This window comes from Squalius cephalus (genome assembly GCF_949319135.1).
Source record: "Squalius cephalus genome assembly, chromosome: 5".
Lineage (NCBI taxonomy): Eukaryota > Metazoa > Chordata > Actinopteri > Cypriniformes > Leuciscidae > Squalius > Squalius cephalus.
In genome coordinates, this window is record NC_137126.1 from 30740996 (window position 1) to 30768120 (window position 27125).

General features: G+C 34.7%; 1 protein-coding gene and 3 long non-coding RNA genes across 5 annotated transcripts in view; 1 reads left to right on the forward strand and 3 right to left on the reverse strand.

The window, feature by feature from the left end:
• The window catches only part of LOC307158366 (carboxyl-terminal PDZ ligand of neuronal nitric oxide synthase protein), a 48264-nt gene extending 45700 nt beyond the window's left edge, over positions 1-2564 (forward strand). Inside the window, exon 12 of one of the 2 annotated variants that reach the window (XR_013821219.1) lies at positions 1-75. Coding sequence is in view for 1 of the 2 variants with exons in the window: in XM_079870863.1 (XP_079726989.1) it covers positions 1-529 (529 nt within the window). In the remaining variant the exon portion in view is untranslated. The other variant, XM_079870863.1, reaches the window with a different exon arrangement.
• LOC307158371 lies at positions 1303-27125 on the reverse strand. Its single transcript, XR_013821221.1, has 3 exons — positions 27079-27125; positions 26482-26606; positions 1303-1365 (listed from the first exon to the last, which is right to left on the reverse strand). It is a non-coding gene; the product is annotated as an uncharacterized lncRNA (long non-coding RNA).
• LOC307159370 lies at positions 5643-15338 on the reverse strand. The gene is made up of 5 exons (XR_013821367.1): positions 15125-15338; positions 14772-14878; positions 14633-14676; positions 11378-11445; positions 5643-6917 (listed from the first exon to the last, which is right to left on the reverse strand). It is a non-coding gene; the product is annotated as an uncharacterized lncRNA (long non-coding RNA).
• LOC307159334 lies at positions 21880-25617 on the reverse strand. Its single transcript, XR_013821359.1, has 5 exons — positions 25196-25617; positions 24812-24947; positions 24480-24669; positions 22815-22928; positions 21880-21961 (listed from the first exon to the last, which is right to left on the reverse strand). It is a non-coding gene; the product is annotated as an uncharacterized lncRNA (long non-coding RNA).

The following is a 27125-nucleotide window of genomic DNA, read 5'->3' on the forward strand; positions in this document are numbered from 1 at the left end:
GTATAAACAAACCATCCCTAAACTGGACCCACCTCCTCAGCCCCTGAACCGCAAGCGGTCGAACAGGACTCTCTCTCCGGGTGTAGAGGCGGAGTCAAGATCTTCAGCTGTAGCCACACCTGTAAATGGGAACGCATTCACAAACGTGAGCGGCAGCTCCTCGTTTCCTGACATCACGCTATGTTCCGTTTCTCCGGGGGATTTCTATTCTCACACCAACGGCAACAGCGTGTCATGTTCGGCCAGCGAGGATTCTGGCGTGCGCTCCAATGACAAATCCCTTGTATCCCCCCAATCCAGAGACGACCCCTCTGATGACCAGAGCTCTGCGTTCATCTCCACATCCAGTACCTGCAGCAGCTTACCTGAGGATCATCCAGCTGTGAATGGTGGGACCACACCGCTGGGCTATGAGCAAACCATCCCATTCTCTTCACCTATGAATGACACCTGTCTTCATATAAGCCTGAGTGAAGATGAGTTTCTGGAGGACGGCACCTATAATGTCACCACCCCATGCAGGAGTTAGAGTCTCACACCAAATCCGCGGGAAATCACAATAATAATGACTTCACAGTGTTGAGAAACTCCACAGAACAAAAACAAAATGAAGAAAGGTGGATTTTTTTTGTCAACTGAACTGTGATATTAGCCACATGCTCACACTGTTCTCACACTGCATACTATTTCACACAGTTTTTTTTTTTTTACTCCTTGTTTTGATCAATGACGACTCTTTTGTATCCTAATATCACATTTTTCTTTACCTACAATGCCCTAAAATGATTTTATCTATAAGGTTTGCTGAAAGAAGTTTTAGTATGATACAGAGTAGACTACTATTGACAGATGGATAGTGTATTTTTTAGACTGAAAATAAATAGTTATTTTTAGCCAATAAACAAGCAATGAATGAAGTGCATTGGAACTGTTTCTGTTAGTGCTGCCAATTTGTGTGTGTGTTTTTTTAATTTTATAAGTTCAGGTCCAATGTTTTTTTGCGCAAATTGATTTATATATTGTTTGGATGTTACTTGGATGTTTACGAGCAGTTATGTAGCAAAGAAACTCAGAAGTATGTTACATAAGGCTGGTGGCTGGTGAAAAATAATTAAGGAACATATAGAAATTGAGGTGGAAAAATTTATTTTGTAACAGGAATTCACAAACGGCATATTTTGTTTCATGTTTCAAGATGTGTTAATGAATAAGTAAGACAGGTTGAGTGATAGATGACTGCAGACAAAAAAAGGACACGGTTATGTCTAGACATCTTGAAGGGATGAAACTCCTCTCTGATTCTGAGGCTTCACCAATCAAAGTAAAATGAAGGACCATCATTATCACTTTTTGCTGGTGGAAAGACTGCAAAGGGAAAGAATGTCATACTGTTTTCCTTATGAGACCTTCTTTAATAAACCACTAGGGAACTTAAAAACAAAACTGAAGCTTAGTAAAGCAAGTGTTTCTGATCATTCCCACGTGTCTGAGTCAGTTCAACTCTGAATGCTTTTTTCTTATTATTGAATCTGTATCTCATCTAATTCAAATAGAAAAATGGACTCCAGATTATGGTTAGCTTTATTTTATACAGACTGGAACACTCAAGACTTCTAAGACCTAAAACTGTGAAATAAGTGTGCCACTTAGTGAAAAACAAACTGTTTTTTATTGTTTCATAATGAGACACGCACCGCACAGAGCCGTGGATCACACAAAACTATAATGTATCAGGGTGAATGATAATGAAAAGAGGCAGATTAGAGGAAGGTTGGACAGAAGGATGAACAGGAGGGATTCATGTCATTATGAAAGCAATGGTGAGCAGGTGCTTTTTGCTGATATGGGTTAGCATGACACCTCGAGAAGAGAGGGGGGGGGGAAGAGAAAGGGAAAATATGTTAGTACAGGAGATAGAAAAGAGAAAATAAATGGTGTTTTTAAATGTATTGTTCAAATAAATACATTGTTATTGCTGTTATGGCAGAAAAAGAGATGAATGAATAAACTGGCAATTTTGTTTCTGGACCAAAATGTAAATCTTCATTTATTTATAATTTTTGCTAAATTAGTGTAAAATAAGTTTTCTTTTTTAAAATATGTATGTGTAAAATATTTTACACAAACCAAAACTTTACTAATCTGAGAATTAGGATATTTAATATTACTAAATAATCCTGTGCAAAGCAAAGCTGTCCAAAGCAAAATAATCGTGTGTGTGTGGATCATTTTACTCCTCGAAAGCAGGGTTTTTTTCAGTAATCAGTATTCATCTTTTTTCAACAATGTGATATTCTGGTCATTAACTCTTCTCACATTCATGTTTGACATAAGGGTTGACCTTTTTTCTTTCTTACTGTCTATCAGTCTGGTCCAACAGACAAGTGGCTAATTTATGAGCTCAAGACATTTAAGCCAATATTTCAGATAATGCATGATTTAGCAAGTATTTGGATCCTAGCAGCTTCCACCATTTTACTCTTTAAAAACATGATCTTAGGCTGTATCTAGGTTGTTGTTTTTTTCAGAAATGAGAAATAAGAAAATAAAATCTGTCTCATGGTATAGGCTGTGGGTTTCTCCCTCTTTCCCATTCCACTTACAGCAGAGAGAAGGGAATCACTTTTAAACAGGATACTTATTTCAAGGAGCACAGGATATTCCTCTTACTTCACCCTCTTTGAGAGAGTAAGTGGGCAGAGAGAATGATAATAAAGGATAAATGCATGAAGGAGAGGGAGACTCTTCAGTCCAGTCGATATTTAAGATCATGTGAGCCTCTCACTATTGCAATTATATACAATTGTGGGCCCATGACTGCTGCACAATACGGATACTCTAGTCTAGATTCTCTCACTTAACCAAATGGCTGCACTCAGGATATTTTACTACAAGTATTTCTATTGTATTTAATCTGTAATCTAGATTAATCTTTCAGACATTTTACAATACCTGAGAAAATAACCAAATACAATGGATAGAATTATGTTTTAAAGATTGCAAATGAAGTGTAGCTTTTAGTTTTTTGCCACCCACTGATAATTATTTTACCATTTATATTTGCCACCCCCTTTTAATTCACACTCCTTGCTCACCCAGAAACCTTTGAGGAACAAATTAGGCTACTACGACAATCAACCTACTGTCCAAATGCACTGCATTCACCAAGTCTCTGATTCGATTAGTTGCGTCACAATAAATCGACTAAATTTCTGAGTGAGCAGGAGAACAAGCACTGTGGACTTAATCTTTATTTACTAAAAAAAAAAAAAAACTCCAGCTCCACCTGTATAGATCTGCTACGGGTGTGATTCGTGTATTCATGCTCTACAGCAACAGCAGCAATACAAACAGCAGCAGCGTAGCAGATCTATTCCGCCAAGATCAAACACATTAACATGGTCATACTCATTTCCATGCCAAACTCTCTGAGAGTTGTCATGACAGAAATATAAACATAATAAAAACGTATAGATGTTTACTGATGCATAAAATATTTTTCGTTTTTGAAGTGGGTGACTGATCACTATTATAGCTATCTGTGTGTGTGGTCTGTGAAGAACCGCTAAGGAGGAGCTTGATTCATTTGAGCTTGCTTTATACTATAGGATTATGTTGATGCCCTTCCTCCTAAAATTCAAAGGGCTTTACATATATACATAAAACTACATGAAGGCATAACCAATGGCCAGTGATTGAGGACAAAAGCCATCCGCCATCAAATATATATTTATATATGTATTTTTTGTATATTTTTAGATTTAAATTAACTCTATACCTGTATACAGTATATAGACAATACAACTAACTGTTTATACTGTAGACTGCCCTACAAAGGCAAAAGGCAGTAACTTAATTTTTGGTCGAAAATTAGTTATTGATATTTTTGGGACATTTAAGACCTTCTTTATCATGTGGATAAGTATCTTAAGTCAACTCCGTTGTTTTTTCGAGAAAATAATGGGAGTCTTAACAGTAACTTCCAAAAGCACAGGAGAAACCAAGACTTTAACACCAGTGGAATGCTCAAATAGGTTAATCTGCTATTGTTTTACTGTCCATTAACGCTTGCTGCGTTTAAATTACGGTGTAGCCTGTATCCTACATCTGTCACTGAATAAAAGTGTAAACCAAATAGCTGAGTGGTTGTTTTTACTAATAGCGTTTAAGGATGGCCCATTAGGAAAATTATGGTTGAGATGGCTTTGAAATGCAGACATTAAAGAGGTGGTTCAGGATTTTGGACATCGGACCTCATTTCCAAGTTATCCTGGGTGTTATTTATCAGTGGAGACAGTTTTCAAAAATTTTCACCCAGTCCTCCCAGTTGCATAGTTCGCTGGTGCTAGGCTAGCGCGAGTCAACGGTATCTGCTAGCCTGCCATTAAAACAGTTTTACCCACTCCACAGTACACCAAAAGCAAATAAATCATAACGCCAGACTATCGATGTAAATGAGAATAACGTTAGAAATCAAACTACTCTTGCATCTCAATGATCGCATTACATTTACAGGAACTATTTTCTCAGCAGCGGCGGAATTTTACTTTGCTCCGGTTAGTACTGCGCAGAAAAACACAGAACAGAAGCGCACTACAGTCTGGACGTCTAGCTAGCTAGTAGTAGTCTCGGTTGCCTAGGTAACTTAATATCACTCCGCCGCTGCTGTAGACTGTGCTAATAAATACAGGGAACAAAGTATAACTATTGCAATGCGATGAAAGGGTAAACAGACATTCTCTCAACAGACATTTACATCGATAGTCTGGCGCTATAATTTATTTGCTTTTGGTCGTGGAGTGGGTAAAACTGTTTTAATGGCAGGCTAGCAGTTACCATTGACTCGCGCTAGCCTAGCACCGGCGAACTATGCAACTGGAAGGACTGGGTGAACATTTTTTAAAACTGTCTCCACTGATAAATAACACCCAGGCTAACTTGGAAATGAGGTCCGATGTCCAAAATCCTGAACCACCCCTTTAAGGTCAAGGTAAGAAACTGCGTAACACAAAAGATGCATAGACAAACAAATTAGATAGATCGCAATCTACTTCATTTAGCTATAGCTAGCAGCCTATAACATAAATAGGCTAGTCAGCTATCCCATGAATAGGCTATAAAACTGCTCTATATAACAAAGCAATTGTAAATCAGCCAAAATAAATGCCATGATCATTAGATTTTATACAGGTGTTACTGTAATGATTTTGTAAATGGTGATCAGCAACCAAATATTGATAATGTGGAATTTACTGCCATTTGTCTTGGTGTGGCTTCTCACTTTTTGCAGACAATACAAAGGCAGAGTACACCCAGCTAGAAATTTTTTGTTCTAAAAATGTTCTAAGAACATTAGCATGTATTGTTCTATAAATGTTTTCAGCGGCTAGTTTTAGTTTTGTTCTCAGAATGTTCTTTTAAAAGTTTGGAGAACATTCTTTAAAAACATTATTAAAATGTTTAGTAGTAACATTCTTTTAACATTATTCTCTAACGTTCTTAGAAAGTTTTCAGCGGCTAGTTTTAGTTTTGTTCCCAGAATGTTCTTTTAAAAGTTTGGAGAACATTCTTTAAAAACATTATTAAAATGTTTAGTAGTAACATTCTTTTAACATTATTCTCTAATTTTCTCAGAACGTTTTCAGCGGGTAGTTTTATTTGTGTTCCCAGAATGTTTTTTTAAATGTTTAGAGAACATTTTCTAAAAACATTATTAAAATGTTTAGTAGTAACATTTTTATAACATTATTCTCTGACGTTCTTATAATGTTTTTAGCGTGTAGTTTTATTTTTGTTCCCAGAATGTTCTTATAAATGTTCGGATAACATTTTTTTTAAAACATTATTAAAATGTTTAGTAATAACGTTCTTATAACATTATTCTCTAATGTTCATAGAACGTTTTCAGCGGGTAGTTTTATTTTTGTTCCCAGAATGTTTTTTTAAATGTTTAGAGAACATTTTCTAAAAACATTATTAAAATGTTTAGTAATAACATTCTAATAACATTATTCTCTAACGTTCTTATAATGTTGTAAGCGGATAGTTTTATTTTTGTTCCCAGAATGTTCTTTTAAATGTTCGGATAACATTATTTAAAAACATTATTAAAATGTTTAGGTGTACCATTCTTACAACATTATTCTCTAACGTTCTTAGAAAGTTTTCAGGGGGTGTTTTTATTTTTGTTCCCAGAATGTTCTTTTAAAAGTTCAGATAACATTTTTTTTTACAACATTATAAAAATGTTTAATAATAATATTGTTAGAACATTATTTCTCCTAAAAGGTAGGATAACATTCTCTAAGAACATGTTCTCTAAAAATGTTTTGTGATGATGACCTTCTATAAATGTTTAATCATAACATTTTTAGAACATTATCCCTTTATTCTTATAAAGTTTTTAGCAGGAAGTTTTATTTTTGTTCTTAGAACGTTCTTCTAAAAGTTAGGATAACATTCTCTAAAAATACTCTTAAAAATACTACTTAACATTCTTATAAATTTTTTAGTGGGAAGTTTTATTTTTGTTCCCAAAATGTTCTCTTAAACATAAAAAATGCTTAGCTATAACATTGTTAAAACATACAATTTTATTAATCTCTAAAATAAAACAAAAATCTAACAGGTTTATGAATGGCATTCACATAAATTATTAGAAGTTCTGCGTACAGTAGATGCCCAACATTAAATGAAGAACTCAGTAAAGTCCAATGTGCAATCACACGTCTTGACTGCTGTTTGCTCAGAGCGCTCATCATCAGTCTTTGGTTGTCTTGGTTCTTGTAGAAAAAGAATAAAGTCATCTGCATTAATAGGTGTTCTACTGTTCTTCTCTTCTTCTTTTTCAGCTGCTATCCCAGTTAGCAGAATTGAGCTCCATTCTCTGTGTGCATGGTAGAGTTTTTCCTCATAGCCTATAAAAGAAGATCATGCAACAGTGTAAACAAAAATAATACAAATACATATTACACATTAAGATCACAAGCAATATTGACTTTGAAAACTTTCAAAATTAGCCAGCCTAATTATTAATCAGAAATTAATTAGATTAGTTTATTTAAAAGTATAAATATGATACCTTATGAGTATCTATTTTGTTTCTGTAATTTAAAACATATACTTAATCCATTATATACATGTTAAAGGGATACTCCACTTTTTTTGGAAATAGGCTCATTTTATAACTCCCCCAGAGTTAAACAGTTGAGTTTTACCGTTTTCTAATCCATTCAGCCGAGTTTCTGATATTTAGAAGAATATCAGTAACCAGACAGTTTCTGGTCTCATTGACTTCCATAGTATATATTTTTTCCTACTATGGAAGTCAATGAGACCAGAAACTGTCTGGTTACTGATATTCTTCCAAATATCAGAAACTCGGCTGAATGGATTCGAAAACGGTAAAACTCAACTGTTTAACTCTGGGGGAGTTGTAAAATGAGCCTATTTCCAAAAAAGTGGAGTATCCCTTTAATAACACAACTAGAGGCTAAATTATTTTAACAAACTACAAACTTGGCTTGAGAAGTGTGAACCTCGAACTCAGGTAGCCTTGAGCACAGCTGCAGCATGTCACAGCACTGCCCACGATGCTTTTGCTCTGATGTAACAGCTCATTTTCATCAGTTATATTGTCTATGGATTGTTACATTTCTTACAGATTTCTGCTTGTTTTAAATCAGATACAGATAAAGTAGTACTGCATTTGAGATAGAACAATTTCTAGTGTGATTTAATCATACCTGTGAATCGTCTCTTTGCTATTAGCTAAGCTGAAAGTTTTAGTTACTTCAAAAGCAGAAAGAAAAATATGCTATAACTTCTGTTTCTTATTGAGAAATCACAGGACAGTGTTGACACTAACTTTTTGTGCTCCAGTAGGTTTCTGTGTGCGCACAATCTGCATGTTAAATGTGAGCTACTGTCTGTGCATATGAAAGCTTGTTTCCGCCATGGAATACAATTTTTAAAAAAGGTAATTGCGAATCACAATTCAAACTTTTTTTTCTCAGAAGTGCGAGATATAAACTCGCAATTGGCCGTTTGAAAGTCAGAATCACAGGATAAATTAGTAAAACCTGAGAAAAAAAAGCAATTCTGGCTTTTTTTTTTTTTGCTGTCGTTTCTATATGAGAACATTAATGCACTTCATCAATACAGCTGCTCTGAGAGTCACTTCAGCAGCATTTTAGCTTCATTTGAGAAAAACTATCATCATATCATAAAACACAGAGAAACTCAAAGGTCTACACGGCAATCCGTCAAATAAAAGTTTGGTTTAACCTTTGAAGAACGTTTTGCTTAAATCATTACATTTTAAATAATTGGTTATAGCAATTTAATTAAACCATTCAAATGGAATCAAGAAAACAAAAAAAAATTAACTTTTGGGAGATGCGAGAGCAAAGTAGTCCAGTGATAATTAACAGGCAGCCATGGTTAATGCAATTTGCAAAGACCCGCCCCCTTTAGTTACTGTTGCTATGTCCAACAAGCCATGGCGCTCTCACGCCACACATCATGTTGTCACGCAATGAAAAATACTAGAGATGCACCGATTACAATTTTCTGGGCCGATTCCGATTTCCGATTTTTCATTAAGTTTGACCTGCCGATACCGATATTAGCCGATTCCGATTTCATTTTTTCTAACCACTTTACAGCACACACAAATATTTATTTTATATCTTTTCTGTAATAGAACATTTTACAATTTGCATAGTACATATTTTTTTGAACAGATAAACACTATAAAATAGAACTATATAAATTACTCCAGGTGTGGGTAATTCAAACATCTAAAGTGCAGTGTTATGGAAGAACCATTTCCTTTTCACATTCAATATCCAATAATTTTTTTTATATGTATTTATCAAACTAAACGTCTGTATGAAAACAGGGAATGGCAATAAAATAATATATAAATAAAAAATAAATAGCCTTGCAGTATAAAGATATTTATCAAAGCACTCACACACAGGCCTATTGCAATCACTTGTACAAACTGAATAATAAAACAAGTTTAAATGGGTACATTTTCTATAAATATTAGTCTTCGTTTTCTTTTCTGACATAGTCTATTCCAGTTCTTGTTAAAACACGCAAATTCTGTGCATTTTGGGCGCTTTTTTGTGAAATCCTATTTAGGCTATTTTGTCCATCAAAAGTGTGCTTTCCCTTTAATTGAGCGTGAGCAGTGCAGCAAATAGACTCGGCGCCGAAACACGCGCTTCACTGCTCGCGACGCTCCTGCTTGAGACGCTCACGCGCTGCTCCCGCTCCCGTTGTGAAAGCACTCATCGATTAACATGCACGCTGAAAAAAAATACGCACTTGCGGTCTGAACGGACGTAATTCACGAGGTTTCCTACATGTGTGTTCCGTGTGCACGTGTGATTCTGATGTTGCGCGATGTTAATAATCATGCGGCGCCCGAGTGCATTTGACCGGCATAAAATCGGCATTTGTCAGACTGACCGGCCGGTCGCCGATCACGTGAAAATCGGCCAATTCCGGTCACCAGCCGATCAATCGGTGCATCCCTAAAAAATACATTGCGGATCACAGAAAAAAACGCTGAAACGTTTAAACGCAGAGACAAGACAGAGCAGGTTACTTTTGATATGAAAGTTGAAACAAAGTCTCAACGTTTAATTTGTGTAATTTTTTTAGAAAAATGTAAAAAATACCTGTCAATCAAACTCCCTCGAAGGGTGAATTCTGAGGGGAGTAAAAAAGACAGCTCACAATTCTGATATTTTCTTGCAATTGTGTGTTCTTGCCTCACAATTCTGAGAGAATAAAAAAAACTGTAATTTTACTGATAGAAACAGATAGTAAAAAAGTGGACTTCAAAGATTTCTTATTCTGTAGCTCCCTGTGGGATTTTTTTGACAAGTCCATAAAAATGCATCCATCCATGATAAAAGTACTCCACACGGCTCTGGCAGGTTAATAAAGGCGAAAGGTGAAGCGAAGTGATGCGTTTGTGTAAGAAACATATCCATATTTTATATTTTAGGGCTGGGAATCGATTAAAAAAAGTAACTGATTATTTACACAATTTGCTGTAATTAAATGCAATTAATTGCATTTCCCCCAAGCTTGTAATCATCAATATTTAAACTTAGAATAACCTAAACAACAAAAAGGAAAAAAAGGAACAGAAAATAGCCCTGTATTAAAATAATATTAAACATCAATATATCAATATATTATTATTTTCAATAATCAATCAACATAATAAATGTAACAATTTATTATTATAATTTTTTTTTTCTAATTATCAAAATAAAACATAGTCCTACAAAGCTATTATTACAAGAGCATGTGATCAGAGCAGGTAATTTTACCATTGTTGTCAGCATGACTATACCAGCTCAGTAGGGCTATTTCACAGAAGTCTACTACTGAGAAATTTCACGTTATTTGACTTTGCTTTTCCAGTGCATGATCGGTACATGATTGGAGCGTTTGGGCCGTTAACGACAGAGCAGAACGCGCAGCGCAAACACGGAGCAGAACATTGAGCAAAGAGCTCAATGTTTGCTCAGTGTTGTGTGTGTGTGTCAGTGCGCCGACACACACACACGGAATGGAGAGCGCGGAGCGGAAAAGACCCGGTCATGAAAGCTGCGCGAGAAAAAAACCTGATCGCCAAACACGGAGGGGCGGGACGGCATATTTTGCAGCCTTTTCCGCAACAGGAAGTCATTAAAATGAGGCAAAAAAAGTGCTGCGTTAATTGCATTTTTTTTGTAAACTCGTTAAGCATCTCAAATTAATCGCGAAGATTAACGTGTTAATTCCCCCAGCCCTACCATATTTATAATTTTATCGACTTAAATAACTAGCTTCCAGCAGACAGCCATATGCAAGTCAAATTACGCCCAAAGAGTTAGTCAACGCATCGATACGCATATGCGCCTGCAAGGCTACGCATCGCTACGCTTCAGCCGCCATATGCGTCTATGAGTAGAAAAATGTGTCGTCCCAGTTTTTGATACGCGACGCACCGTTGTATGCAATACTATGCGTTGTTGGTGGGGGCAAAACTGCAAGTTGCTTGCGTCCGACGTGTTGACTATAAAAGGCTCTTGTCGGTGCATGACATAGGAGTAGCATAAGCTTTGACGGCTCTCGCGGTTCAAACAAACAGGGCTAGGCAATAAATTCAAGCTCCTCCCACATTTCTCTTTATATGATTCTCTTTAATGATAATTTTTCTAAAAATCTCTGTGGAAAGAAAGTCAGATATAAATCTGGGACAGATATAAATCTGGCACGAGGGAGAAAAAAATAGATCATTTTTATTTTGGAGTGCATTGTGCGTTTAAAATTGACTACGGTTTTATAAAATGCAGTGGATACTTACTAGTAGTGATGGACTTGTTTCTCTGTTGGTGCCTGTTCTGCTCCGTAAACATTGGTCCAATGCTTGATCTTAAGAAAATGTAAAAAGTGTGTTAATGTGTGTTAACAGACTATTGATCTGGGTGACATAGGACCATTTTTTATGTTTTCCTTAAGTGTTAGGCTATATAAATCTGGAGAACCCTTACTAACATTAACCATGGTTTTGCTACACTAACTAAATGGTAATAAATTATTGTAATCAATCCACCATAAAAATATTGTTTCTACACTTTACTATAATAAAAAACATGGTTAATTTAGCAAAGGACCCTGGGAACATGTCCTAAAAAGAACAGCTCATCCAAAAAATAGAGTTCTCTCGTTATTTACCGGTACTCCATGTTGTTCCAAAACTGTATGAATTTATTTTGTATAACCTTAATTAAGATATCTTGAGAAATGACTTCACTGTTTTTTTTTTTTTTTTTCATAAAATGGGTTCCAATGTTGTTTAATTCCCAACATTCTTGTGTTTCAGAGAAGTAAGTCATACAGGTTTGAAAATAATTTCATTTTGAAAGGACATTTATGTTATGTATAAAGTAGGGCTGGGCGATAAAACGATAACGATATGTATCGCGATAGACACGTAATCAATATCAATAAAAAATGCGTTCGATAAAACGTTCGATAATTTATTTATTTTTTCGTCGGAAGAAACCAGCAAAGCAAGTTTGATTGCATGAACAAAGGCACTCACTCTCTAGTACCTAGATAAAACAGGAAAAGTCAGCTCGCCTGACTTCAAGTCTGACCGTAGTCTGACCAATGTCGTCTGCAGATTATGCAAGACCGTCGTCAGTTTCTCTGTTATTCGCGTACTGGTGCGCATAGACATCATATGCTGGTGCGCTGTTCTAACGTGTGCGTCTCTCAGCGCATACATGTGAAGCTCACATGCACTGAAAGCCTGTCTACCAGCGCCTGAATACTGGACTAAGTTATCTTTCGAGTCTTATTGTGCTAATACTGTTATATACACACAAGGTTTACATAAACTAGTCGGATATGTCTAAAGTGAAAGCAAACTTGAGAAAATTTAGAGAAAATCTGCTTGTCAAATGCGTGTATAATAGACGCGTCGCGCGCAGCTCTTAAAGAGACAGTATAGTAAACACGCTGCCGCTTGTCCTTAAAGGGATAGTTCACCCAAAAATAAAAAATCTCATTATTTACGCACTCTAATGTTGTTCCAAACCTGTATTAATTGCCTTCTAATATTTTCTAATATTAATATTTTGAAGAATGTGGGTATCCAAACAGTAGCTGGTCCCCATTGACTTCCACAGGAGAAAAATATACTATGGAAGTCACTGGGGTACATCAACTGCTGGTCATTCTTCCAAATAACTTTTATTTTCAACAGAAGAAAGAAACTTATTCGAGTTTAAAACAACGTGAGAGAGTAAATTATAAAAATTTGAATTTTTAGGAGAACTATCCCTTTAATGTTAATAAAACAACAAAATGTAAAGAGAAAATCACTCACTGCTCTTGACTAATAACTTTATTAATAGCTTTAATAAGTATCAATCTATAATTTATACAGTGAAGTCTGTTTTGTTTTATTTTCATATTTGTTCATTTAATTACTTTCTGCAATGCTACTGTTAAACACACCTACTGTAGCTGGAAACATAAAGCACTGTTTATTTAATTTGTATATTAAGTTGTGTATGTGTAATGTGTATCTTTGATCTTAATATTTAATAACAAAGAAAATAATGAGAACATTTTTTATCCTCGCCCCTGTCTGCCATTCTTTTTTATTATATATTTTGTTACCTAAGGCTTTGTTTTTAAAATATGGACATTAGTTTGGTTGTAATGCTCAGTCACAAAATATTAAAACCAACATAAAAAAGAATTGTGATAAAATCGTGAATCGTGATTTTCCTGAAAGAAATCGTAATATTATATTTTTGCCATATCGCCCACCCCTTTATAAAGCATTTCTTACGTATTCTTTAATTTTGCACCTTAATGTTAAGAGATAATTGTTAAGTGTTCATTGTGATTTTAGACTTCTGAGTTTTCCATGGTTGTGTTGACATTTCTGCCTTTATAACTGATGGGATTATAATCAGAGGTAGGTTAAGTTTAAAATAAAAAAATCTTTAAATGTAATATATTTGTCTCCTGGACTGGTCCTTATTTTAAATATGTTATAAAAAAATTCAATAATTATCGATATCGACCGATATGAAACACTTATATCGTGATACAGTTTTCAGCCATATCGCCCAGCCCTAGTATAAAGACACAATGTTCTCAGTTCACTCATTGTAAAGCTCCTATGCTGAGGTTTATTTTATTTTATTTTTTCAAAATGTTGCAAGTAAAATGTTCTAATTGTGTTAACTTGTCACATTAGAAGAACGTTTTATGAAGAACATTCAACATCTCATCTCTCAATGATATCCTCAAAACATTTCCCTAACGTGACAGAGAGAATGTTCTTCTTTTGTTATCATGAAACATTGGGACAATGTTATATTGAGATCGTTGTACAACTTTAACTTTAGCAACATTCCCAAAATATGCTCAAAATGTTGCAAGTAGAATGTTCTTCTTTTGTTATCATGAAACATTGGGACAATGTTAATGTGTGTTAACAGACTATTGATCTGGGTGACATAGGACCATTTTTTATGTTTTCCTTAAGTGTTAGGCTATATAAATCTGGAGAACCCTTATACATTAACCATGGTTTTGCTACACTAACTAAATGGCAATAAATTATTGTAATCAATCCACCATAAAAACATTGTTTCTACACTTTACTATAATAAAAAACATGGTTAATTTAGCAAAGGACCCTGGGAACATGTCCTAAAAAGAACAGCTCATCCAAAAAATAGAGTTCTCTCGTTATTTACCAGTACTCCATGTTGTTCCAAAACTGTATGAATTTATTTTGTACAACCTTAATTAAGATATCTTGAGAAATGACTTCGCTGTTTTGTTTTTTTCCATAAAATGGGTTCCAATGTTGTTTTATTCCCAACATTCTTGTGTTTCACAGAAGTCATACAGGTTTGAAAATAATTTCATTTTGAAAGGACATTTATGTTTGGGTCAGCTAGGCCCATAAAAAACTCATATCAAGAAGACAGGTACAATTTTGACTGGAGGGTTTGGACCAGTGTGCCTTTGAGCAGAGTTTACATGTTCTGCCTCTATTTCACGTGTATTTTACTATGACAATACTCACCGCAACTGAAGATCATGTGGCTGGATAATTTATTCCCAAAATTCCTGGATAATGGGAAACACACACATACAGCAATATTATTAGCTATTTGTATTTACTTACTAAAAGAGACATAAAAAGCTTGCAAATTTTTACTCACCAGCTCAAAAACATATTATGATGATGACTCATCATTTTCACGGTATTAGGCCGATATCCCGCGGTCATTCAAAAGCCTAGTTTTCATAGTGTGGTTCGAGTTCCTCTCTGTATAAAGACACAATGTTCTCAGTTCAATCATTGTAAAGCTCAGACTATGCTGAGGTTTATTTTTATTTATTTTTATCAAAAACTAACTTAGCTGACAATATTTAGCCTAACGTTACACATGCAGCCTGAAACATTGACATAATATCGATATTGCTCTAGTCGCATTTAAAATTAGCTTCTCAATTTAACACACTATATTTTGATGTAGCAGAATGTATTTTTATATAAAATAAAGTTATTTACCTTCCGCAGATTGCAATATGTCCGTTACACGTACGTTGTTAAAATTCGTTGTCCATTTACATCCCGCAACTCGCTCAAAATAAAAATGTAACAGTACGATGCAAAATAATCCATGTTTTAAACAATGTAAAAGCCACAGAACCGAAGGAGGCTAGTACTGAAGATACCGAGCAGCAGCAGCAGCGCACACACACACACTCTCACTCTAACAGACGAATATTCAAACTTCAAACTTGACCAGTAAAAGGCGCGCATAGCTGCCATTGGCCAGATTCCTGGATGACAGTCTGAATAGCCAATCATGCTCAAAACAACTCGAAGAGACAGCCAATAATGTGGTAACATTGCAATTACAGGAAAAGATTACATGTTTTAAAAGAAAGAATATGAAAAAAATGTGCACGGCTATTTATTTAGTTGTATTTGTAAGCTGGCTGTTATATTTAATCAATTGGTTAAATGGTGTCTTCATTGCAGTGCATGATCAAAAAAAAAAAACTTACAATAACATATAAATAATAATAATAAATTACACAAATAATATATACCATGTATAACAACATATATTTACCACTGCTCTGCCAAACAGCAGTTTAAAAGAGCAAACATATTATATATTAAACAGAGCAAACATTGCATATGTAGGCTATTCATATACAATTCTGTATACCTACCTACATGAAAAACTAATGGATTGGTATCATGGTAACATTAGAGTTACATTCATGTGACGCATAATGATCCTTTTGCACTTTAACAAAATATTGACCTTTCCTTTAGAAACACTCTTATGCCTAATAATGTCAACTTGCTTTTCACCCTGTGTGGCACAGTTACACAACCTGTTGGTTTAGGGTAAATCCTCTGTCCAACACAACACTTTGGTAACATTGGCATAATTCTATACAAGTTGCAACATATACCCCAGATTTCACAGGCAAGGTTTAAGCCTGTAGTCCCAGACTAAAATGCACGTTTGAGCTGTTTTACCTGAAAGCAACTTGCACTGACATATCTTAAAATATGTCAGTGCCATTGTTTTGTCTCAAGATGCACACCAGTAATGTTTCTTTTTCTTTTTTCTAAGGCACATTTTTAAAAGCTAATTAAATGCACTAAGGCCTAATCCTGGCTTAATCTAAACTCTGTGAAACCGGGTCTGGGTTAGAAATTAAGGGTTAAGGTTAACCCTAACCCTAACCCTTGTCTACAGACTTTTATTTAACAGCATGGATACTCCAAGGTGTTGACTGCAGTGGTTAGGCCTTTAGCGTTGATACAGGACGAATAACTTCTTACTGTGACAGTCTGTAATGTATTTTAGCAAAGAGTGTTTGTATGGATTGTCCCTAATTAAGCTAGAGCTATCGGTGCATTCAAGTCATGTCATAAAGATCGTATTTACAAGTTGAACGCCACCACAATGATGAGAATATGAGTAGGAAGCTCAGGATTTTCTTTAACCCCGATCTTGAAGAGTTAGGGGTGTGTCAGTGGGAAACATTGTGGGATACCACTATACTTAGGTATTCAGCAGTGACAATGAAGTAAGCTAATGCCTGCACAAAATATGATAGCATTAATATGTAACAGTATAATATGTGATGATAAAGTTTACAGTGGCTTCATTAATTTAAAACATTAAACAAAATTGTAAAACCTCATGAATACAAACTTCCCAGGAGGACTTAAACGCACCATATGTTCCATTGTGAACCCTGTTGGCCTGCTGTCTGACCAGCAAGCTCAATTTAACAATAATTGTGTAGTTTGATTGCTAAATGTTACATTTAAAATGTTCTAGTTTTGTTAACACGTCACATTACAAGAATTTTTTTTAAAAACACTCATCATCTCAGGTCTCAGTGATATACTCAAAACATTTTACGAACGTTGATTTGATAATGTTCCTCCTCTGTTATTATGGAACATTGTGCCAATGTTTTACTGAGAACATTATATAATCTGTTATCTCAACAACATCCTCAAAACATCCTTAAAATGTTGCAATTAAAATGTTCTAATTGTGTTAACTCGTCACATTACAAGAACGTTTTATAAAGAACATTCAACATCTCATCTCTCAATGATATCCTCAAAACATTTTCCTAATGTGACAGAGAGAATGTTCTTCTTTTGTTATGACAAAACATTGGGACAATGTTATATTGAGATCATTGTACAAACTTTAACTTTAACAACATTCCCAAAATATGCTCAAAATGTTGCAAGTAGAATGTTCTTCTTTTGTTATCATGAAACATTGGGACAATGTTATATTGAGATCATTGTACAAACTTTAACTTTAACAACATTCCCAAAATATGCTCAAAATGTTGCAGGTAAAATGTTCTAATTGTGTTAACTCGTCACATTAGAAGAACATTTTATAAAGAACAATAAACATCTCATCTCTCAATATCCTCAAAACATTCTACAAATGTGACAGAGAGAATGTTCTTCTTTTGTTATGACAAAACATTAAGACAACGTTATTTTGAGATCACAAACTTTAACTTAAACAACATTCCCAAAATATGCTCAAAATGTTGCAGGTAAAATGTTATAATTGTGTTAACTCGTCACATTAGAAGAACGTTTTATAAAGAACATTCAACATCTCATCTCTCAATGATATCCTCAAAACATTTTCCTAATGTGACAGAGAGAATGTTCTTCTTTTGTTATGACAAAACATTAAGACAACGTTATTTTGAGATCATTGTACAAACTTTAACTTAAACAACATTCCCAAAATATTCTCAAAATGTTGCAAATAAAATGTTCTAATTGTGTTAACTCGTCACATTAGAAGAACGTTTTATAAAGAACAATAAACATCTCATCTCTCAATGATATCCTCAAAACATTTTCCTAATGTGACAGAGAGAATGTTCTTCTTTTGTTATCATGAAACATTGGGACAATGTTATTTTAAGATCATTGTCCAAACTTTAACTTTAACAACATTCCCAAAATATGCTCAAAATGTTGCAAGTAAAATGTTCTAATTGTGTTAACTCGTCACATTAGAAGAACGTTTTATGAAGAACATTCAACATCTCATCTCTCAATGATATCCTCAAAACATTTTCCTAACGTGACAGAGAGAACGTTCTTCTTTTGTTATGACAAAACATTAAGACAACGTTATTTTGAGATCATTGTACAAACTTTAACTTTAGCAACATTCCCAAAATATTCTCAAAATGTTGCAAATAAAATGTTCTAATTGTGTTAACTCGTCACATTAGAAGAACGTTTTATGAAGAACATTCAACATCTCATCTCTCAATGATATCCTCAAAACATTTTCCTAATGTGACAGAGAGAATGTTCTTCTTTTGTTATGACAAAACATTAAGACAACGTTATTTTGAGATCATTGTACAAACTTTAACTTAAACAACATTCCCAAAATATGCTCAAAATGTTGCAGGTAAAATGTTATAATTGTGTTAACTCGTCACATTAGAAGAACGTTTTATGAAGAACATTCAACATCTCATCTCTCAATGATATCCTCAAAACATTTTCCTAATGTGACAGAGAGAATGTTCCTCTTTTGTTTTTATGAAACATTGGGACAATGTTATATTGAGATCATTGTACAAACTTTAACTTTAACAACATTCCCAAAATATGCTCAAAATGTTGCAAGTAAAATGTTCTAATTGTGTTAACTCGTCACATTAGAAGAACGTTTTATAAAGAACAATAAACATCTCATCTCTCAATGATATCCTCAAAACATTTTCCAAACGTGACAGAGAGAACGTTCTTCTTTTGTTATGACAAAACATTAAGACAACGTTATTTTGAGATCATTGTACAAACTTTAACTTTAACAACATTCCCAAAATATTCTCAAAATGTTGCAAATAAAATGTTATAATTGTGTTAACTCGTCACATTAAAAGAACGTTTTATAAAGAACATTCAACATCTCATCTCTCAATGATATCCTCAAAACGTTTTCCTAACGTGACAGAGAGAACGCTCTTCTTTCGTTATAATGAAACATAGGGACAATGATATTTTGAGATCATAGTACAACTTGTTATTTCAGAAACATTCCCAAAACATCTTTTGAATGTTGCAGTTAAAATGTTATATCTTAGTTTTCATATAACGTTATAGGAACATTTTTTAAAATGAGAAAACATCCTTAAAATGTTCGGTAAACATTACATTCAAATGTTTTCTTTAGAACATTAACCAAACTTGTAGGGAATGTTAGCGAAAGTTCTGAGAACGTTCCCTGCTAGCTGGGCAGTTGTTTTAAAATAGTGGTCAAATGTCAAGTTAGAGCTCAAGATTTTTTTATATAGATCATTTTCATTACTAAAATATCTAATTGCCAGATTTCCAGTGTCCTACAATTAATTTGGCTGGATAACAAAAAATCTTTTAACGTCATTTTTCTCAGTTCCACACTCTAGCGAGTTAAGGTCTTTAGCCTTTGTAGGGCATGCAGAATGCCATAGTTTCACACCAGTGAGGTACCAGGCTGTTTACCAGTGTGGAGGCTTTATATTTCCTTTCCAGTCTGCTAGTTGTTTGTTCTTTGCTCTTGTCGACAGTATTGTGGAGAGATTCTTTATCTGACATGATCAGACTGCATTAATGTACTATACACTCCTGAGGTTTTACACTGCATACTGTAGATAATAGGTAACATTGCCTGCCATCGTTATGGATGTCACAACACCGCTACCAAAATAATTTAATTTGTTTAGTGAAACATCGGACACTGGTTGCAGGTGGCTTTTCAAATACTGAGACCAGATATAGAGGATGAACTGACCAAAAACATTTACCAATGATGCATTTTCTTGTCATGAACAGAGACAGCATTGTTCATTAACTGAAACCTGGTTTTAACTTGGTTAGACATTAAATTTAATATATGTATTTTTGTAGTTTTCACTTTATTTTATTTTTATTTTAGGTTAAAACAAAAAAAAGACACACCAGAGACACACAAGTCCTTTGTCAAAAAACATTACACAAAGATTAACAGATTGAAAATAAAAAATAAATAAAAAATAGCTTGCTTAGAAGCAAAAAATAAGAGATATTAATTCCTTGCAATGTCTGAATTGTACAATCTCCTCACTCTGACTCAGTATCCCTGGGAAGTTTCAGACAAGATATGTTAGTACATAAGAGACTAACAAGATCCACACACCATAAAGACTGTTTTATATGTTGTATTTTGATAAACAATGAAATTAAAGTCCACTGTCAACCAATTCAACAATTTAGCAGTAGAAAAAAGGATGTAGTTTACAATGAAGCATGTTGTAAATCATTTACCTGTTTAGTGCCACATTGACCACTGTAGAATCTCTGTTGCTGGTGGCTTTGCAGGCAAATCCTGAGATACAGATGGAGATGATGAACTGAAGAATGGAGAACACCAGCAATATTCCATTGATCCCCAGTTTAAATATCTCTAAACAAATATTCAACATGATCATATGAAAGTAGTTTCACAAATAATATCAGATAAATTATATTGAATTGGGTGTGTAAAAGTATATTCTAAAAGTTATATTATACCATGGTCTGTCAGAATAACCGATTCTGATTGGCTGGAAGGTGTGCGTTCAAACCTTGTAATGCATAGTTCCAGTCAGTTTAATCACACACGGACACACATCACTCGCACACATATCGGAGATTGCGCTGTGCATACACAGAAACATTCAGGAGCACAGAAACTTGTAATCAATGCTGCCCTGTGACTTTTAAAAATAAATTAACTTAGCTGCTGAATTGCTACATGAAATTACTCTGCAACGAGGGGGTAACAACTCTGCTTTTGTAAGTCACAGCTTCATTGTTAATAGAGAGAGTGACGCTGCACAGGTAATTCGAATAATTTCAAATAAATGTTATAATTCAATCAAATAAATGTAATCTTACCACACTTCTTTATCTCTGTGTGTGATTTAAAGCCCGCCAAATGCTGATCTAATGAGTCATATACTCACTTAAAAATGTTGGGTTAAAAATAACCCAACGAATAACCCAACTGTGGATTGGTATAGCACCTTCCCAACTGTGGGTTATTTTAACCCAATGCATTGGGTTAAACTCCAGTTGGGTTAAAATAACCCAACAGTTGAGTTAAAAATATTTATTTTTATTTATGACCTTATTTTAATAAATAAAATACACATTGTTTTCAAATACAGATTGTTTATTTGTATAAACAATACATATGTTTCAACAAATATATTTTTCATTTACAAACTATGTATTGGGGAGTCTAGCATTTAATGTAAATATACATAATTGTGTACAAATTCAAAATGCACAAGTGTACATACAACACACATAATAAATTCAAAACCTATGTACAAACAGTACACATTCAAAACCTACACAAAAATGCACATAGCATACATACAATTGTACAGCATACAGCACACAAAAATTAAAAATGAACACTAAATTTAGAACTAATAACCTATACATTTAATTCAATAACCTATACAAATATAGACAGAATACACAAATTAATAACAATAAATCCTAATCACAACTTTATTAAAAGGTCTTCACTGTACACTGAATGCATTGATGTGTTAGTGTAAACATACCTTGAGTAATAAAACTACAAATACATATGTTGACTACTGGACCTAATGATGATGATGATCAAAGTTCTTAATGAGGCAGGACCTCCTCCAGATATTGCATGCTACAAAAACTCCCAAAATGGGTGCAGAGGTCTTGAAATAGTTTGTCATAGATGTAAAACATTTTTGAAACACATCAAGTCATGTGGATCCGGGCTTGTCTCACTGTTTCTCACTTGTCTCCAACCTTAAAAGAATAAATAATGTTCAGTTGGGCATGCACTGTAACAACATCAACAGTGTTAAATTATAAAAAAGTTACATCAAAGCAGTGCTGTATTGAATTAAATTATGGTCACTCTAATTAGTCATTACACCTGCTGTTAAATGGTTAGTTCACCCAAAAATGTAAAATCGGTCAATAATTACTCGCCCTCATGTCTTTCCAAACCTGTAAGACTTTCGTTCATCTTCGGAACACAAATAAAGGTCTTTTTGATGAGTCTTACAAATTTCTGTCCCTCCATTGACAGCTACACAACTATCACTTTTAATCCCCAGAACGGTAGCAAACACCAGGTAATAAAGGTAATACATGTTACTCCAGTGGTTCAACCTCAATTTTATGAAGTGACACGAGTATATTCTATCCCTTAACCCTAATTTATCACTTTATTTACAACATATTAAACTCAAACGCATGTTCACGAGAGCACCTCGACGCATGTGTGTTGTGTTAATGCGAGAGCAGACGACAAGAGCGTGAATGCAACAATTATGTATTTTTGCACAAAGCACATAGTCGGTTCATAAAATTGAGGTTAAACCACTGGAGTCACATGGATTACTTTAATGAAGTCTTTACTACCTTTCTGGGGCTTGAAAGTGGTAGTTGTGTAGAATGTCAATGGAGGGACAGAAATCTCTCAGATTTCATCTAAAAGATCTTCTTTTGTGTTCTGAAGATGAGCGAAAGTCTTACAGGTTTGGAACGACATGAGGGTGAGTAATCATGACAGAATTTTCTTTTTTTGGATGAACATGAGCTGAAGAGCAGTGTAATTTATCAAAATTGATTTGATAGTGTTGCTTTTACTTACAGGCCAAATGTCATTTAAGCTGCGCTTCATTTCAGCATATGTTGGACACACCATTTTTCCATTTGTGAGGTATGGCGATGATGGAAGGATGTCAGGCCATTTCTCCGGGATCATCTTTGAAAGACAAGAAAAAAACAGTTTTCAACTATACCACACGTGTGTGAACCTAATTTCATATGCACTTAGACACAGCCAAAACAATTTTCCAAAATAAGACACCCCTTACATATAGAGGGTATGCACTGACGTCACTTTCCCGCCGAAGAGCTGTTGCGTGACTGGATTTAATAGGGGAAACTGCGAAAACGTGAGTAAAACAAACGATTAGTTCAAACGATCAGTTTAAACTAAAGGTTGGACTCAATATAGTGTTCCTTACAACTTAACAAAGATCCAGATTCCTTAACAGGAATCCTGTTTCCTGATATTTATATGAGCCTGATTTCAACAAAAAACGAATTTGCCTGTGAACGCTTTATATAACGACAATATAAGTCCGGGTGATCACTTCTATCAATGTTATATATATTATATCGTCCAGCCCTAAAACTTTTATAGTTTTTTGTCAATGTTTATTTAAAAACATCCAATTATGCACTCCATTTGCTTCTCTGTACTGTAGTGATGGGTCGGTCATGAATGATTCGTTTATTTTGAACGAATCTTTAATATGACTCGGGACTACCGAGTCTGTACTGGAAACAGAAATGATTAGTTCATCTCTTGAGTCTTCGGGTTCAGGTCCGAGTCTTTTGTTCTTCCTGTCAGTCCCATAGAGGCTATGCTGTCAGTACCGGAAAGAGAAATGATTAGTTCATCTCTCGAGTCTTCGGGTCTGATTTTTCTGAGTCTTTAATTCTTTTGTCACATGACAGCACTGGACAAATAAATTAGTTACAAATTTTTTAACAGTAACATGCTACATTTTTGTTCTCAAATTATAGCTTTTTAATTTCTTTCAATTTATAATTTAAGAATTTCTGTTATGATGGTTCTTTTCCAAATGGATGAGGTACTAAAGAGTTGGTAATGCTTTAAACTTTATCTATGATGGGGCAAACCACTTTGATAAAGATCTATATTATATATATATATATATATATATATATATATATATATATAGTCTGATAACAACAGTTCCGTGACATAAAACTGAACGACTCGAACCCGAGAGATAAACTAATCAATTCTGTATCCGGTACCGATTGCATAGCTCAGCTTATGTAGCTGTCACGTGTTGAAAGAAATGACTCGAACCCGAAGTCGATAGACTCGAAACGTGAACTAATCAATTCTCTATCCGGTATTACAGACTGCAAAGCTCAGTTTATGAGGATGTCACGGGATGAACGAACGGCTTAGATTGGGTAAACTAACAGACTGCATAGCCTGAAGACCCAGATAAATAAATTAATCGTTTCTGTTTCTCATAATTTGGCCTCTTCCTTGCATTGCAATTATTTTCTTATTCTAAATGTGATCAACATTTGATGTGTTTGGGGAATTTGGCTATTGACATGTAACATTTAAATACATTCTGCTGAAATTAACAAAATGACTTGAAAAAATATTTATTCATTTTTATGAACGAGATTCAAAGATCCGAGTTAGTAAAATGATCCAAACTTCCCACTACTACGTCACGCGCATACATATTAAACTCACCATTCCAAGAAAACTGTGAAGTCTGGGATATTCTCTAATGATTTCTTCGATAGTTTTTGTTCCAGAGGATCAATTCCACGCACTGCAGTTTTTTGAGGTGGTGTGTGTCTCATGAACTCCTCGACTTTGCTGTGAGGACTTCTTGCTTTCTTTTGCCACTCAATCATTGTCAGTCATCAAACAGCTCAGACTATATTGAAATAAAAAAATACTGTAATGAAATTACGGAAGACAGCTGGAAAAAAAAAAAAAAAACAAGTAATTATCAGTACCTGGATCTCTAGTAGCCCCAGCACTGCACATTTGGTATCTCTAATCATTATTCAACTTACCAACTTGTTAGTAGAGGGACTCCAAGACCGGTGCCAGATAAGGAAGACATCCAAAATGTGTACTACTGTACACTGTCCAGGACCAGAGTTGAGAACCATTGTCATCCAGCAGCTTAATACTTTCATTTACTCCTTTCTGTGTTAGAATGAAGCAGAAAAAAATAAATATTTTCAGAAAAGTAAACTAGTCCTTAAAAACTTGTTACTACAGTAAATCAAGGTAATCTGTGTATTGGAAAACATCAACTTTCTTTAACTAATCATGAACTAATCGTTTATTTGTTGCACAATGTTTCCCATTTCAATGTTGTTGGGAATATCTGCACTTTTTCATCTTTCTTTCATCTCGGAGATTTCAGCGAATTCAAACGCTTCTCACTGCACCTCACAGCGCTGTTGTGGTGTCGTGTGACCGATGTCTGAGCTCGCGCCGCTGGGCCGAGCTGATAAATGGTCCGTGCACTACGGTTCAAATGAGTAGAGCTCTTTCGTTCCGCATTTAGTGACAATTGTAGTCGCACCTGTACGAAAAAAGTACGTTACCAGTCTGGAGCACTGCTTCAGCTGTGACAGCTTAAAGTCCCTTTAAGACATTTGCTATCACGAATACCGTAAAACAGGCGTAAGTTAATGCTAGATAGTGATTTCAGACTAAGGCTTACTTAGTTTATTGTAGTAGGTAACTGGTAGTAAACGGTTTCGCTAGTATAATGTTATAATTAATTACTTTATTACTGCTAGCGACCTAACGGCGATAGCTAGGATTAATTTCCAATCGATCTCACTTCCCGGAGATCATTAAAACGGTCTAAAGGGAACTTCGTTTTTAAAAAATATAAAATTCAAATTTAGAATAATTATATTCAACGTCTCAGTACACAATACTTAATGTTATATATACATAAAAACTATATGACTTACCTTTCATAATCAGGATGCAGCAGCAGCTCCTGTGTTGACTGTCTGTCACTGGACCGTTAAAATTTGAACCGTCGCTGCAGAAACCGCAGGCTATTTAACCCAACAGTCGGGTTATTTCTAGAAATTACCCAACGATTTTAAAAATGACCCAATATTTTTGGAAAATAACCCAACATATTGACCCAATATGTGTAACCCAACGGTTGGGTTACACAAATAACCCAACGTTTTTTACTGTGTAGATGATGAAAATAACTGCAATTTTAACCCTTCCAGTCAAATTTTGCGCTTCAAACACCAATGACAGCTTTAACTATTCTGTGTTGGCATGCAACGATGGTATAAGTGGGATAATGCATGGCTAGCTGTGCATTAAACAATTTGAATGCACTTCACATCAGGTGGTTCTTTGCCTCCACATCGTGCAGTACAATCATGTAATGCACACCATGCATCATCCCTAGGCTTTCGACCACTTGGAACATATACAGTAGCACACAAGTCGCATGGACTACTTTGTCATTTTTATAATACTTTTATGATGATGACTTTAATGCCATTTTGAGGCATGAAGTTCATTGTAAGTGTATGGAAAAGCTTGACCAGCACAATCTTTGTCAGTAAAAATGAGTTTCTATAAGTAGTAAATGGACTATTCAAATAAATAAAACAGCAATTAAACACTAAAAACAAACTAAAACAGATCACATTATTATAGTATTGCACATTGTATATGATTAGTACCTTACCGAAATGGAGCGATAGTTATAGCGATAGCTTCGATCGGAAATGAGTCCTATCTCATGGATATCAGAACAATGGCTATCCCTGCAGTAATGGCACTGATCACATTCATTAACAGAGAGGCTTTCACCTACAGGAAGAAAAGCTGACATGTGAAAGGTAAAATATGGTAATGGTGTACACTTACATGTATAAATCACCCTGAACGCAGTATTGGCAAAAAGCCACAATTGATATTGGAGCAACATACTATTTTTCTGAAAAGTTACGGTTCTCATTAAAAATCATGTAAATATAAAAACTACAAAAGGCAGATAGGATAGGAAAGTGCTGTATTGATTTGTGGTGCTATGGTGTTTAGGGACCAAAAAAAATCATATTGGCCTTTTACCCCGTAGCCCTGCTTGCAGTATTTATTCAAACAACAGATGACTGAAAACAGATGGCTTTATGCTCACAAAAACTCACAAAAATGATGGTATCTGAACTGCTGCTATATTTTTTGACAGCTTATAGTGTTTAAAATTGCACAAAAATGAGTATTAGAAACAATTTGACAAAATGTTATCACCCACAGATTTCAGCACATTATATGTACGTACCACACGCAGGTGAAGTTTATTATGCGCAGCAACAGACAGAAATCCAA